At 42.1% G+C, this 17,459-nt stretch overlaps 2 protein-coding genes across 2 annotated transcripts in view; both read left to right on the forward strand.

Annotated features, from left to right (window-relative positions):
• Positions 1-11,434, forward strand: part of LOC121857258 — a 111,267-nt gene extending 99,833 nt beyond the window's left edge. The window contains exons 6-9 of the mRNA XM_042353249.1: positions 7,715-7,850; positions 8,100-8,233; positions 9,095-9,305; positions 10,030-11,434. Of these exons, the coding sequence (XP_042209183.1) occupies positions 7,715-7,850; positions 8,100-8,233; positions 9,095-9,305; positions 10,030-10,277 (729 nt within the window). The 3' untranslated portion in view covers positions 10,278-11,434. The remainder of the gene's footprint in view (positions 1-7,714; positions 7,851-8,099; positions 8,234-9,094; positions 9,306-10,029) is intronic.
• A 1,268-nt stretch (positions 11,435-12,702) lies between these two features.
• Positions 12,703-13,474, forward strand: LOC121857238. Its single transcript, XM_042353216.1, has 2 exons — positions 12,703-13,014; positions 13,254-13,474. Exons 1-2 carry the CDS (start codon positions 12,721-12,723, stop codon positions 13,368-13,370), a joined length of 411 nt encoding a protein of 136 aa, XP_042209150.1. The 5' UTR covers positions 12,703-12,720; the 3' UTR covers positions 13,371-13,474.
• The last annotated feature ends 3,985 nt before the right edge of the window (positions 13,475-17,459 follow it).

Genomic DNA, 17,459 nt, shown 5'->3' on the forward strand with positions numbered 1-17,459 from the left:
CAAATCACCTACTTTGGCACAAAAAGACATCAACCTCGCCCTATATACCTAAACCCATACACCAACAACCACACCTATAACACAGAGTACTAGGAGTGACATTGAACCACACCCTCACCACGAAGGCAGTAGTAGCACAAAAGGCACTCAAGAGGTATACAAAGATCCATACAGTAAGTGCAACAGCAAAAAACAAATCACACTTATACAAAGCACTAATCCCCCCCCCCCCTCGTTAACATACGCAGCCAACACACTCCAGTGAGCAGCACCAAGCAACATCCTAAAACTACAAGTCATACAGAATAAATCACTGAGGTTCACACTCTGGACATCATTCATCACAAACGAACACCTACAGGGGGGGATGAACACAGCAACATTCTACCTCTCAACATCTACTGGAGACTTATCATGTGACATACAGACAGAACTCCTAACCATACAGCCACAATGGCAGGAATACTCTGACCTCATACTTCACTACAGATACAGGAACCCCTCCATACTAAACAGACCCACCCCCTCTATACTACAACACGCAACCAACACCAACACAGGTGCGTACAAGGTGTCGCCAACATGTGATCAACAAGAGGAAACACCGATCTAGTGCACACGGCCGCACCCTACCAGAGTCGGAACCCTGTGCCTCATTTCGTCTTGTCGATCACATGTCGGCGAAACAATGTACGCACCTGTGGACGCACCTTTACACTCCTATATCTGCACCTAGGCGGTCTGAGAACAATCCAGGTACACCACATCAAGCCGCTGAGTTCATATATGTTCCTCTCACCACCCCACTCAAACTCTGGTGGTGCAATAGCAATATCGAAACCCGTGAGGATATCCGAAGTTCGAGTATTTCTAAGCAAATCAAAGAACTATTCCCCACATTCATCTTAAAAAAACTATGACGTTACCCCCATTCCTCCATACAACGAATACTATTGACATTTTAAGGTCAGAGATTCAAAATTCTTCCTCTCTAACTACCTCCGTTCCATCTTTGACATAAGCTCAAAGACTGTACAGTTGCCAGCAAAAGTTCTCCCACAGCCCTGTGTAGCAAGGGTGTGGGAGGACTTTTGCAGGTAACTGTACCTTCACCTGTCACCAAACAACTCTACTCCTAACCTACTTCCTTACAAAGGAGATAATAGTGTAGGTCATATTCATGTGGGTGCTATCACTGTTCACTGCCACACAGGACAGTGGTTCATATACAATAGAACAATATAGGTCGTCATCATTAGTAATATTTTCTATTTAAGGATCCATCAGTGTGGACTAGCAAATTTAGGACCTCTGTCCTGCGTGGCAACAAAAGGTGATAGCACCTTAAGTGTCAAGACTGACTGAACTATTCAGAGTAGGCAAATTGTACTCCAAGTTTTGCCAATAAATGCGTTAAACTAAAGAAAAAATGCTTCAACCTTTTCTACTGGGCAGGACCTACCGGGGTTCTAGGTTCGAGCTGCCGTATTAAGGGTCTAGTGGCGTCGGTCGTGCTGCTGCTGGTCGGTTACTACAACCCTATAACAATCAGGCATGCTGTGTTAAACCAGGGCACCTATTGTTAGTCTTACTACTACCTTCCATCCACTTGTCCTTCCACTAAACCTTTTTCACCCCTGTCATTTGGGATTTATGTATGTATGTAACCCCGTTGTAAATGAACACCACACCATATGTAGAGGCCCCAGCCCATCCCCCTATCACTCAGGAGTAAGTGACAGTTGCATGTGTGTAAGACTTGGCGGGAAAGGGATTATTTTGTTATCACAGTGGCCTATTACTTCGCAAATTATGGACAGTAAATATACATAGAATGGTTCAGACCTGTAGCACAAGCTGGTAATACCACCCTGATGTGCAGTAACACATATCCCACGTTGTAACTAAGTAGGTAAACTGCTTAACTCTCTCTCACCCCCTCTAGCCCCCCTACACTCTGAATGCTTCGGATTCAAGAGTTGGAAGTTAAGAGGCTGTACAACTTACCTATATCACGTACTTATACCACGGACCTACAGTATACCACGGACCTACAGTATACCAGGGACCTACAGTATACCACGGACCTATATCACGTAATTATACCACGTACCTATACCACGTAACAATACCACGAACTATCCCACGTATCTATACCGAGTAACTATACCACGTAAAGTACCAAGTATGCTTTAAAAAATAAGAAGAAAAAGAAAGTTGACTCCCTGACAAGAACCAAATAATAAAAAAAAAAATATATCAGTCCTCTATCACAACAAAGTGCTCGTGTTAAGTCCTATTATTTGTTATGTAAACTGTCGGGAGCTGAATCCGCCAAGTGACCACCGCAGTATAGGAAGGAGGGAGGGAGGGAGGGACAGACTCTACACGGACATAAGAAAAAATAAATAAATTAGCCTCTACGTGTCAAATACTTCACATAATCAAACTTGACCTAACCAAACCTAGCTTAACCTGACCAAACTTAACCTAACCTAACTTAACCTAGACTTAGAACCTCGCCATAACTAACCTAAAACCTTAACCTAACCAAATAACTAACCTGAACTCACCGAACTTAAACTAACCCAAATTAACTTTAACCACGGGTACGCCAACAGGCCAGAACTCGTAACATTAACCACATGGCTAATAGAGAAACATAGCAACAGAGAAGTACCCAAACAATGAAACATTAGGCTCTGGTTCAGGGCGTATTATCCTCAACAGTATTTTCAATTAAGAAATATTAATGGGCAACTTTACACCATTAAGCTCTCCTTCCCCACCACACAAGATATATAACATCACCCGCCTATTACCCCGAGCTTATTTCACCTTAATGAAGTAAATTAGTGTGTAGGTATTTACAGACACTAATGACCTAAGTTCCTTGTTTTCCCTGGACACGTGGTCATGACAGTGATCCAATTGACGTAATTATCTGTTTTACGGAAGATTCTTGGTCCCAAGCATTTCACTTGACAGGTATTTTGATGTGCGTATTATTATTAGTATCACGATCATTATTATTAGCAAAGTTACAACATGAAGGGAATACAGACCCAGGAATTTCATCAAAATTCTCCCACTGAACAATAAACCCCACCATGGTAACATCAGTATATAAGAACGTTTGTCCCCTTCATCAAGATCTAAGAGGGACTCCTGAGAGGCAGCCACGGAGCCTCTCACTCATCAATATTCAGGGTCAGCAAAGGTTGTACGTGAGGTACTTGTGTATGTTGGGCAGGTAGTGACGACAATGATCCCTTGAAGGGTTTGGCAATGTTTTTCTTTAAGAAGTATCGAAGGGGATTGGGATGCGGCGGCCGAGTGGACACAGCACTCCCCTCCCGTCCCAAGGCTCACTGGCTCGCATCCTGGACACTCTAGCCCACCAAGCTGTGGATGGGTGCCTAACTTTATAGTTTGGAAAGTGAAGTGCCAATTAATTATATTATTTCAGAAGGGTTGCAGAATTTAATACGCTAATTGACAAAATGTTACGTCATGTACAATCACCAAAAACGTCTCGAATGCTATAAGCACAATACAATCTGAAAATGAACGAAGAATCTGAAACCATTCTGCCCATTTTCACACCCATCGTGCCCAGGTGTTCTAGTTTTCGTCGAGACTGTACCTGTTTACAAAGGTGACATTTATAATTGACACTGCAGGTAGATCAAACAGTATACTTCTTTACTAAGGGAACATGTAAAATGTACATTGACTGTAGGACACAAAAGGCTCCAATTTACCAAATGGACATTGAACATGTACAGTACATTGAAATATAGGTAACGTGCTGTACTGTATCTGCCTACCGGGAGAATGTTTTTAATACATTCAGTAGCAGTAGACTGAGCACCGTGCACGTGTACCGAAAAATTATTCAATACCGTACATACAATAACAACAGGTATGACTATGTCTGTCATGCATACAGACACGATACTTCATGACACCTTGTGTAGTATTATGAAGCTCGTCTACATACTATGTCTAACTAGTAAATATTGGCAATATATTGTACAGGTCATGAAGAACATCACAGGTAAGGAAGAACATCACAGGTAAGGAAGAACATCACAGGTAAGGAAGAACATCACAGGTAAGGAAGAACATCACAGGTAAGGAAGAACATCACAGGTAAGGAAGAACATCACAGGTAAGGAAGAACATCACAGGTAAGGAAGAACATCACAGGTAAGGAAGAACATCACAGGTAAGGAAGAACATCACAGGTAAGGGAGAACATCACAGGTAAGGAAGAACATCACAGTAAGGAAGGAATATCACAGGTACAGGTAAGAACATCACAGGTAAGGAAGAACATCACAGGTAAGGAAGACATCACAGGTAAGGGAGAACATCACAGGTGGGAAAACATCACAGGTAAGGAAGAACATCACAGGTAAGGAACATCAGGTGGGAAGATATCACAGGTGGGAAGAACATCACAGGTAAGGAAGAACATCACAGGTAAGGGAGAACATCACAGTGGGGAGAACATCACAGGTGGAGAACATCACAGCTAAGGAAGAACTGTGGGTGGGGAGGAACGCATCACGGGTAAGGAGAGACATCACAGGTGGGGAGGAACATCACGGAGTAAGGAAGAACATCACGGGTGAGGGAGAACATCACGGAGTAAGGAGACATCACAGGTGGCGTGAGGAGAACATCACGACTAAGACATCTGGGTAAGGGGAGAACATCACGGTGAGGGGTATCACAGGTGGGGAGGGCTCACAGGTGGGAAGAACATCACAGGTAAGGAAGAACATCACAGGTGAGAACATCACAGGTAAGGAGGAACATCACAGTGAAGGGACATCACAGGTGGGAAGACATCACAGTGGAAGAACATCTGGGTAAGGAAGAACATCTGGGTAAGGAAGACATCACCCAGGTGGGAAGAACATCACAGGTAAGGAAGACATCACAGGTAAGGAAGAACATCACAGGTAAGGGAGAACATCACAGGTAAGGAAGAACATCACAGGTAAGGAAGATCATCACAGGTAAGGAAGAACATCACAGGTAAGGAAGAATACCACAGGTAAGGAAGAACATCACAGGTAAGGAAGAACATCACAGGTAAGGAAGAACATCACAGGTAAGGAAGAACATCACAGGTAAGGGAGAACATCACAGGTAAGGAAGAACATCACAGGTAAGGAAGAACATCACAGGTACAATCAGCAAAAAAATATTCTGCACCTCTTGGCCTCTGCAACGATCACTGACAGAGGCCATGTTAATTTGGTGAGGTTGGTTTTTCTGGTTGTGTGATGCATTGTATAACCAGTATGAGGTTTTTTTTTTACATCACATATAGTTAATACAGACAAATTAACAGGAATCACCCACATAAATGAGTGTTGTTCAGAATTCTTGTTCAGGTGTGTCATATTGTATAACACCATAAAGATGAAGAATATTTTTTTTGTTAACTGTACTGTACACCCTAGACAAATTAATATAATAATATTACCATAAAAACAATATACCATAACAGTACCATAATACTGTAGTATCAAAACTGTACGATAACAAACAATAATACCATGCCAGTGCCATACGACTATAATAGTAACTTAACAGTACCATAACTACTATAATACCATAATAGTACCATAAATACACCACCATAATTTCAAAATAACTAAAACACCATATGTCAAAATAACTACACCATAATGCCGTAATAACTACACCACCATAATACATAAGCACATAAGAATGGAGGAAACTGCACCGGGCCTATTGGCCCATACTGGGCAGTCCCGTTTACACCCAGCCCTTATCGCTCATATACCCGTCCCACCTATAACTGAAGCTATCCAGCGTATTCGAGTTAATGATGATGTTTGGTTCCACTCACCCACTACTCTATTTCCAAACCAATGTTTATCTATTTCGCGCCTAAATCTAAATTTGTCTAATTTAAAATCATTGTTACGAGTTCGCTCCTGGTTGGATAGTTTGAGTACCTTTGTAATGTCCCCTTTGTTCAGCCCTGACTTCCATTTATACACCTCTATCATATCGCCCCTCACTCTGTCTCTCGAGGGAGTGTAGATTAAGATGCTTCAACCTGTCTCTGTACTCAAGGTTCCTAATGCCAGGGATTACAACACAAACATAAGGGTTCACAATACGTTTTTTTTAATATTACCGTAGGACGTATATATTTATGACTAAATAATAATAAAGTAAAATTGCAAATCACTTGTATTTTTTAAATCAAATTTATTTTACTGTATAGCGGGAGCCAGGGTGAGGGAGGCAGTCTGCCTAGTGACGCCATGGCCTAATGACCCTATAGCCTTGTGACGTCAGAGCATAGAACCACTTCCGCCGAAAAACATTATCAATACAATAAAAGACATCACTTTAATCTGACTCTGCACGAGGTAAATCAGTATCAACGTATCACTAATGGTAATAACAGACAACTAAATAAAATTCAAGAATAAGTAAATACCTGCACTCCTGGAATCGTGTCACCCGGTGAAGACGTTATATTTTCACTAATTTAAAAAATTTCTAAGTCTTTTGTAGCATGAATTTCACCTCATAATATGCAGCAAAGACTCTTCTACTAAATCATTACACTTAGAGTGACAAACAGGCACTTATAACGAGTAATTTCACGATAAATAAAATAGTTCATGTACACAAACGCTGACCACTGAGGCCTGTGAGCGGTGATACACTTTCTCACTTCTCAAAATAAACAATAATTATTCACTTTTCTTCATCTCTCTTCATCTATAAAAGGATAAATACTTTGTAAAAATTAAATAAAAATGAATATAAAATATATTTGGTCTGATTTATAATATAGAAGAATGTGTTTAATATTTTAGGGATTAATTATTAGGTAAGGCACAACATCTTCCGAAAGATGGTTACGCGAAGAGGATATTATTATTATTATTATTATTATTATTATTATTATTATTATTATTATTATTATTATTATTATTATTATTATTATTATTATTATTATTATTATTACTGCTATTGTTATTATCATTATTATTAGTGCTATTGTTATTGCTACTGTTATACTTGTTGATTATTACCAACAGAGTGAATGATAAATGAGGGAATAGAGACTAATGTGTTAATGGAGTGTTAATATTGGAACCGAATAATTCCTTAGTAGATCTATGTTGGTTGTAATTGGTGGATGTGAAAAGTAGGAATAATGTGATTGGTTGGTATGAAAAGTAGGATTAATATGATTGGTTGACGTAAAAAAGCAGTAAATAATTTGAATGGTAGACATTTAAATAAGGTTTGTTGTGATTGGTCGCTGTAAATACTGATATAAAACTATGAATATTGTCTGACTGTACCCTTACTGTAACTTACTGTACCCTCTACTGTAACTTGCTATAACCCTACTGTAACTTACTGTACCCTCTACTGTAACTTGCTATAACCCTACTGTAACTTACTGTACCCTCTACTGTAACTTGCTATAACCCTACTGTAACTTACTGTACCACGCTGTAACCTAATGTAACCCAACCTTACAATACTTTACTATAACCTGTTCTCCCTACTGTACCCTTCACTGTAACTTACTCTACTCTTACTGTAATTCGCTCTACCCCGTACTGTAACACCCTCCCTCCTTACTGCACCCTTCCCTCACTGTAGTCAGCTGTACCCTAACACTGTACCGTCACAGGAGGCAGCGTCACAGCCTGGTCGGGTGGTACTGCGGGCTGTGGGCTTCAACACGTCTGGTCAGTACCGGTGTGAAGTGTCAGCTGAAGGACCTAAGTTTAACACTGTGACGGGCCGCGGCAACCTCTTAGTCATTGGTGAGTGTATGTGTCTTTCTGTCAAATCTGGCTGCCTGTCTCACTTTCTGTCTGTCTCTTTTCTGTCTGTGTGCATATATATATATCTCCCGTTTCTGTTTATCAATCTGTTTGTCTGTCTGTCTATCTTTCAATCTGTCTGTCTGTAACCATTTCCTTTGTCTCTTTGTCTGTCTATCTCTCTATCTATTTCCTTTGTCTGTCTATCTGTCTGTCTCTCAGCCTAATAGACAGGCCCCTCCCCAACAGAGCCACCAACCTCCGGGCCGGTCATCACAGGTGGACGCAACAGGTACCACGTTAACGATACAGTCAACCTCCTGTGTACCTCCAGCCCATCCCGACCTGCAACACATCTCTCCTGGAGGATAAACGGCAGACAGGTGAGTCTGCACATCACCTACACATCAGTACACATCACCTATACATCAGTACACATCACCTCATTGCTTATTACATCATTATATCAAAGTACATACATTAAACATCGCCAAATTAGTATAAATTTCGCCAAATGTCGCCAATAATAACGATACATTATCCATCTATACGTCGCCAACTTATTTCACTCAATCATCAACTTCTACACATAAGTTAACTTCAGTGATAAACCTTAAGACACCTGAAGCCTAACCCAACCTGAGCTAACGCTAACCTTAAGACACCTGAAGCCTAACCCAACCTAAGCTAACGCTAACCTTAAGACACCTGAAGCCTAACCCAACCTGAGCTAACGCTAACCTTAAGACACCTGAAGCCTAACCCAACCTGAGCTAACGCTAACCTTAAGACACCTGAAGCCTAACCCAACACAATTGCCCCTTGTAGACACCTGAAGCCTAACCCAACCTGAGCTAACGCTAACCTTAAGACACCTGAAGCCTAACCCAACCTAAGCTAACGCTAACCTTAAGACACCTGAAGCCTAACCCAACCTGAGCTAACGCTAACCTTAAGACACCTGAAGCCTAACCCAACCTGAGCTAACGCTAACCTTAAGACACCTGAAGCCTAACCCTAACGCTAACCTAACCTGTCTCACGTAATCTGAACTAGCCCAACCTAACCTAATTTAACCCCGCACGTAGCGTTAGAGCGGTTAATATTCAGGTGAATTACGCTCTGGGAGGCGAATTGTCAGATGAAATGACATCTATTTACACTAATTTATGCTGGAAAAGACACGTATTTATTTTCTCAAGAGATGGAATGTTTCAAGCACTTTCTGTTGGTCTTTGTCACAGGCACCACAAGATATAGTCACCAGAGAACGCCCTTACATGGTTCAGGATGGTCTACTGACGCAGATCTCCCGACTTACGTTCGTAGCGAGGCCGTTCCACTTCCAGCGAGGCGTACTGAGGGTTAAATGTGTGGCGGAGATCAGTGGTAATCGGCTGGCCCACCACACTACCATACTTGACAACTTCAGAGCCTGGGAGAGATCTTTCCAGGGTAGGTGTTTGTGTGTTTGTGTCTGTGAGATATTCCCAGGGTAGGTGTTTGTGTCTGTGTGATGTTCCCCAGGGTAGAATGTTTGTGTGTTTGTGTCTGTGTGAATACATGTGCTCGTATAATTATGGACGCCTCTTAATGTAAATGTTTTGTCCTGTTAGTCTGTTATTGTTCACAGTCGGATATAATAGCCAAATGTCTGTTAAAAATCAGAAAAAACGGCCAATGTCTGTTAATGCTGTTAATATTTATGAAAAGTAGCCATCTGTCTTAAAATCCATAAGTAGCAAATGTCCGGCTGTCAAGAATAGTAGCCAAATGTCTGTTAACTGCCAAGAAAAGTAGCCAAATGTCTGTTAACTGCCAAAAATAGTAGCCAAATGTCTGTTAACTGCCAAGAATAGGAGCCAAATGTCTGTTAACTGTCAAGAATAGTAGCCAAATGTCTGTTAACTGCCAAGAAAAGTAGCCAAATGTCTGTTAACTGCCAAGAATAGTAGCCAAATGTCTGTTAACTGCCAAAAAGTAGCCAAATGTCTGTTAACTGCCAAGAATAGTAGCCAAATGTCTGTTAACTGTCAAGAATAGTAGCCAAATGTCTGTTAACTGCCAAGAAAAGTAGCCAAATGTCTGTTAACTGCCAAAAAAGTAGCCAAATGTTTGTTAACTGCCAAGAATAGGAGCAACAACACAGTAACCTCTTTTGTCTGTTGTCTGTCCACAGCCAGCGGAGAGAGTCTTGGGGTGGCACCGAGTCTAGCACTTATGGCCTCCTGCTTCACGCTCTGTGCCTCCTTCGCCACCTCCTTCAGCGCTTCCTTCTTCTTCGCTACCTCCTTCGCCGCCTCCTTCACGGACTCTATCGCCACCTCCTTCGTCACTTCCCTCAAGGACTCCTTCATCACCTCCCTCAAGAACTCCTTCAGTACCTCCTCCTTCAGAGACTCCTACACCACCTCCTTCAGTAGATGAGATCAAGCAACACAGATGATCGTAAATAATGAAGACACTAAAAATTGTATTATCATTGTAGTTGGACAAAATCAACCGGACAAATTGTAATGTGTATACGGACAAAAATCAACCGGACAAATTGTAATGTGTCTATACGGACGTAATCGATCAGACAAATTGTGGTGAATCTCTATGCGGACAAATTGTAATGTGACTGTATACGGACAAAACCAACCGGACAAATTGTAAGTTGTCTCTATACGGACAAAATCAACCGGACAGATCAACTCAAGCATTGTAATAACAAATAAATAAATAAAATTATATCTAAGTGGACAAAATAAAAATAACTGGACTAATTGACATAACAGAATCTTTAACCGGACAAAATCATTAATTGGACAAAATCTATAACCAGGCATAATCTTTAACAGAACTAAATATTTAACTAGACAGAATCTTTAACCGGACATAATCTTTAACAGGACAGAATCTATAACCGGGCAAAATATTAAACCGGACAAAATCATCAACTGGACAAACTTTTTAACAAGATAGAATTTACTTGACAGATTACCTCCCAATAACTGTTTGTAGACTGTGAGGTAACGATGACTGGTAACTGGGACCTAACTGGTAACAATAGGAGTACCCCAAGACTGTCCCAGTTAATCTACAGAGATAATGACAGTCACTAGTTAGTCTACAGTGATGATAACAGTCACCAGTCGGTCTACAGTGATGAGGAGCAGTCACCAGTCAGTCTACAGTGATGAAGACAGTCACCAGTCAGTCTACAGTGATGATAACAGTCACCAGTCAGTCTACAGTGATGATAACAGTCACCAGTCAGTCTAAATGATGATAACAGTCACCAGTCAGTATACTGTACATTGATGAAACAGTTACCAGTCAGTCTACAGTGATGATAACAGTCACCAGTCAGTCTACAGTGATGATAACAGTCGCCAGTCAGTCTAAATGATGATAACAGTCACCAGTCAGTATACTGTACATTGATGAAACAGTTACCAGTCAGTCTACAGTGATGATAACAGTCACCAGTCAGTCTACAGTGATGAAGACAGTCACCAGTCAGTCTACAATGATGATAACAGTCACCAGTCAGTCTACTGTACATTGATGATAACAGTTACCAGTCAGTCTACAGTGATGATAACAGTCACAGTCAGTCACGGTGATGAAGACGGTCACCAGTCGGTCTACGGTGATGAGAACAGTCGCAGTCAGTCTACAGTGGTGAAGCCAGTCACCAGTCAGTCTACAGTGATGAAGACCAGTCACCGAATCTGTCTACAGTGATGAAGACAGTCACCGATCAGTCTACAGTGATGAAGACGGTCACCAGTCAGTCTTCAGTGATGATAACAGTCACCAGTCGGTCTACGAGTGATGAAGACGGTCACCAGTCAGTCTACGATGATGAAGACAGCGGTCGCAGTCGGTCTGGTGATGATAACAGTGCCAGTCGGTCTGGTGATGAAGACAGTCCTGGTCTGTCTACGGTGATGAAGACAGTCACCAGTCAGTCTACGGTGATGAGGCAGTCGCAGTCAGTCTACAGTGATGAAGACAGTCACCAGTCAGTCTACAGTGATGAAGACAGTCACCAGTCAGTCTACAGTGATGAGGACAGTCACCAGTCAGTCTACAGTGATGAAGACAGTCACCAGTCAGTCTACAGTGATGAAGACAGTCACCAGTCAGTCTACAGTGATGAAGACAGTCACCAGTCTGTCTACAGTGATGAAGACAGTCACCAATCAGTCTACAGTGATTATAACAGTCACCAGTCAGTCTACAGTGATGAAGACAGTCGCAGTCTGTCTACAGTAGTGATGAAGACAGTCACCAGTAAGTCTACAGTGATGAAGACGGTCACCAGTCAGTCTACATTGATGATAACAGTTACCAGTCAGTCTACATTGATGATAACAGTCACCAGTCAGTCTACAGTGATGAAGACAGTCACCAATCAGTCTACAGTGATGAAGACAGTCACCAGTCAGTGTACATTGATGATAACAGTTACCAGTCAGTCTACATTGATGATAACAGTTACCAGTCAGTCTACATTGATGATAACAGTCACCAGTCAGTCTACAGTGATGGAGACATTCACCAGTCAGTGTACATTGATGATAACAGTTACCAGTCAGTCTATTTTGATGATAACAGTCACCAGTCAGTCTACAGTGATGAAGACAGTCACCAGTCAGTCTACAGTGATGATAGCAGTCACCAGTCAGTCTACAGTGATGAAGACAGTCACCAGTCAGTCTACAGTGATGAAGACAGTCACCAGTCAGTCTACAGTGATGAAGACAGTCACCAGTCAGTCTACAGTGATGAGGCAGTCACCAGTCTGTCTACAGCGGTGATGAAGACAGTCACCAGTCAGTCTACAGTGATGAAGACAGTCACCAGTCAGTCTACAGTGATGAGGACAGTCACCAGTCAGTCTACAGTGATGAAGACAGTCACCAGTCAGTCTACAGTGATGAAGACAGTCACCAGTCAGTCTACAGTGATGAAGACAGTCACCAGTCTGTCTACAGTGATGAAGACAGTCACCAATCAGTCTACAGTGATTATAACAGTCACCAGTCAGTCTACAGTGATGAAGACAGTCACCAGTCAGTCTACAGTGATGAGGACAGTCACCAGTCAGTCTACAGTGATGAAGACAGTCACCAGTCAGTCTACAGTCATGAAAACTGTCCTCTTCTTTCATGTAAATATCTTACACTTTTATCCTTCTTTCAATGGTGTTCTGTGTGTGGAAAGAATGAAGGGTATTCATTCTTTTATCTTTGATGTACATAACCTGCACGTGAATGCTTTTTTCACCGGTGTTTCGTCCGTGAAATGAAGGAAGACTGTTCTTTCTTTAATGAATATAAATGCACTTAAAGCTTCAATCATCTGTTTTGATCATGTGTATCTGTGATCTTCTTTCATTATTTCTTTCAGACAGTACTCGACGTCTCAGTACTGCAGGCTGACTTCATGCTGCTATCAGAAGACAAGAATGAAATGTATCGACCTCATTTTACACCTCAAAAAGAAATAGATGTTTTTCATTACTGAAATATTTCCTTAAAGTTCACACACACACATTTGTACTCACACACGCACACAGATATTTACACACATACAAACGCACACACACACACACAGATATTTACACACACACACACGCACACACACACACATTTACACACATGCACACACGCACACACACAGACATTTACACACATACACACACATACACACATACCTTTACGCACATACACACACAGACATTTACACACACACACACACACACACACACACACACACACACACACACACACACACAGATATTTACACACATACACACAGACGTTTACACACATACACACACACACACAGACATTTACACACACACACACACACACACACAGACATTTACACACATACACACACACACACACACACACACACACATTTACACACATACACATACACACACACACACACATACACACACACACACAGACATTACATACACACACACACACACACACACACACACACACATTTACACACACGCACACACAAACTCCCCCATCTTACACATTCTAGGAACATGAGAATGATTACCTCACATCCACTCATCTTTTGCAATGTTCACACGACAAGTTCATCATTATCACTGTCTTTCTAACTTAACCTCATATGGCAACCTAAATTAACCTAACCTAACCTAACCTGGCTTAACCTAATCTCACTTAACTTAACCTAACCTAACTAAATACTGGGTTATAATGCCTCCGTAAAAGAGGTGTAGTTCCGGGTGTCAGTCTTATTTGGTTATATCCGTGTCCCAATATCGCTGTGCCAAATACTATCTACAAACAGAGTTAACCAGTGAACCTGTTTCCTGCTCTCACGGCTAGTAACGTGCCTAGCTAGTGGTGCTAGTGACGTAAGTAAAGAATTCTGTAACACTGTTGGTTGTCACTAGCTGGCCAATAACCCTATATCCGTGTTACTAATGTGTTTATAAATTTACTAGCTTCCGTAATAGCACTAGCGTTATGCCTTGGTTCTATTACATGATAAATACAAGAGCAAGTAAATATAGAAAAGCTAGTTCACATTCTACAGTGGGATGTCAGTGTTACAATTCATGTAGTTTTGTAATGATTTCGTCAGTTACAACTAATGCTACTAGCAGTAGTTGTAAGGCAGGTATATATGTACTAGTATATTACCAGTGCACATATAACACTGCTAGTTTACCTTACCAGTACTAAGGTAACTCTACTACAGCAGTTATGGTACTAGTACAGATGTGACACTAGTAGCTACGTTACTAGTACAAAGGTAACGTAACTAGCTACTTTACTAGCAAATGTTGTAACTGAACTAGTTAAGCACTAGTACAACAAAACACTGTGTTTGGTAACTGTCAACTTGATGCCTAATAATACACTGTTCAGTTAAGTTTATTTGTTTTATTTCATCCTTAGTTACTGAAAGACTGAGTGTGTGTGTGTGTGTGTGTGTGTGTGTGTGTGTGTGTGTGTGTGTGTGCTAGGATAATTAACAATGTATCTTCCCAACACAATTGGAATTTTTACCTTCACACACACACACACACTTACATTCATATTCCTTAAGCTCACTTATGCTTCCCCTGTCTGGTCTTCTCACTTAACTGCTACACAAGGAGGACTCCTGGAGAGTGGAGAAGAGGCCGAGCAAGACTATTCTCTCCCTCTCCTGCACCACACTACACTGACCTTCTCAACACTCTCTGATCATCACTATGACCTCATCTGTTAGTTAGGGACGAAGTTATCATGGAAGTTACCACCTGAGATCCATCGTCAGCATATTACTCTTCAACGCTACAGCCGCCTCCAGCCCATAAGACCACGTACTGATCGCTGCACCATCATCACCACCGTCACCTGCTACCACCTGAGATCCCTCGTCCGCATATTACTCTTCAACGCTACAGCCGCCTCCAGCCCATAAGACCACGTACTGGTCGCTGCACCATCATCACCACCGTCACCTGCTACACCTGAGATCCCTCGTCAGCATATTACTGTTAAACACTGCAGCTGCTTCCAGCACCAAAGACCACGTACTGATCGCTGCACCATCATCACCACCGTCACCTGCTACCACCTGAGATCCCTCGTCCGCATATTACTGTTCAACACTGCAGCCGCCTCCAGCCCATAAGATCACGTACTGATCGCTGCACCAGTACACACTGTAACAATCATCAACAACTGGTAGATATCTTGTGTGTTCACTCCTTGACAATCTCACTGTTGTGCTGTAACTGTGCTGAGAGTCCTTGTTAAGTGACCTTTTCCCCCATGTCACTACATTACAGTATGTTATATATTATTTACCACTTGTGTTCCTTGTGTGTTTACTTATGGCTGCTGTATTTGTTAATAAACAGTTAATTATTATTACAATTATTACACAGACTCCAAGCGTTAACATCTTGCCCACTTTCAACTCCAGATATGATCTCTTAACACACACACTAACCCAGACTACCTCTATCATATCTTACCAAGGTTTACACACACACAAACAGTCTCCAAAACTGGGCCACCAACAACCATGTCACCATCAACCATACCAAGACCATGGTTATGCACATCAACCTCTCCTCCGACGTTGTCCCACCCCCTTCCATTACCTTAGGTCCCAACACACTCCAGGTTGTAGATTCCACTAAGCTCCTCGGCGACACCATAAGACCACAACCTAAATTGGAAACCACACGTCAGTGAAGTTGTCAAATCCTCCAGTTTCTGTCTCCACCTCCTCCGCCGACTCAAGTCCCTCGGAGTTCCTGCACCCGAGCTCCTCAGTGTTTACTCAACATTCATACTTCCCAAGCTCACCTATGCCTCCCCTACCTGGTCTTCCTCCCTAAATACCACACAACGTAAACACCTAGAAAAAGTGCAAGGTTATTCTCTCCCCTTCCTACTCCACATATCAAGAAGAGCTCAACACACTGACCCTCCCGACTCTCACTGACCATCACCACGACCTCATCTGCAAATTTGTTGAGAAGCTTCTGCACTATCCTCGACACCGGCTCCTAATACCACCCGAGATCCCTCGTCCGAGAATTGCCGTTCGACACCACAACAGCATCCAGCCCATACGAGCACGAACTGATCTCTATAAGAACAGCCCAGTCCCAACCATTGTAAAAATTATCAATAACTTGTAATCAACCAGCGTATTCACTCCCAGTCAATCTTACCCTTTGCACTGTCACTATGTTGAAATGCCCTGTAGTAATTATTATATATCATATTTGTATCACTTATGTTACTTGTATATTATTTGTCAATCAAGAGACCCATTCCCCAATTATGTAACTGAGTATTTTCAGACTTCCGGCTGCCATGCTCTTTCAATAAACCGTTAATTATTATTATTAATATTATTATTATTATTAAATATTATTATTATTACACACACACACACACACACACACACAATCTAATAATATGCGCACTGTATACATCTGGGCACTAGTGTAATGACCTAATACTGCTCTATATTACAATGTGTATACCTCCCACCTTCTCCCCTCCCTTCCTCCTCCTCCCTTTCTTCCCTTCCTCTCCTCTCCCCCCTACTTCCTTCCCCCTCTCCTGCCCCCCCCCTCCCTTCATGATGGAAACTATATTATGTAAATAGGTGTGTTGTACCTGAGACGGGTAATGAGGTTACCTGTTATCACTGACACAGCCGCCTGCATCACACCTCACCTCCTCCTCCATCAGGCACCTCCTGCCGGGGTAATGAAGCGTGGAGGATACTATAAGAGGAGGAGGAGGAGGAGAGAAGGAGGAGGACGATGAGAGAGAGGAGGAAGACCAGGAGGAAGGAAGTGGTGGTGGATGTGAAGGAAGAGGAGGAGAAAGAGGGAGAGAGGAGGAGGAAAGAGAGATAAGAAGGAGGAAGACGAGGAAGGAAGTGGTGGGGTATTTGGAGGAGGAGAGAAAGGAGGGGAAGTAGGAGAAGGAAGAGTGATGGGGGAGTGTAAAATGTTTGAAGAAGACAAAGAGAAGAAGTACCCCAACACCACACACCCAGCCCACAGTGCCCCAACACCACACACCCAGCCCACAGTATCCC

The sequence above is a fragment of the Homarus americanus genome, unplaced genomic scaffold, assembly GCF_018991925.1.
Source record: "Homarus americanus isolate GMGI-L3 unplaced genomic scaffold, GMGI_Hamer_2.0 scaffold20465, whole genome shotgun sequence".
NCBI classification, from domain to species: domain Eukaryota; kingdom Metazoa; phylum Arthropoda; class Malacostraca; order Decapoda; family Nephropidae; genus Homarus; species Homarus americanus.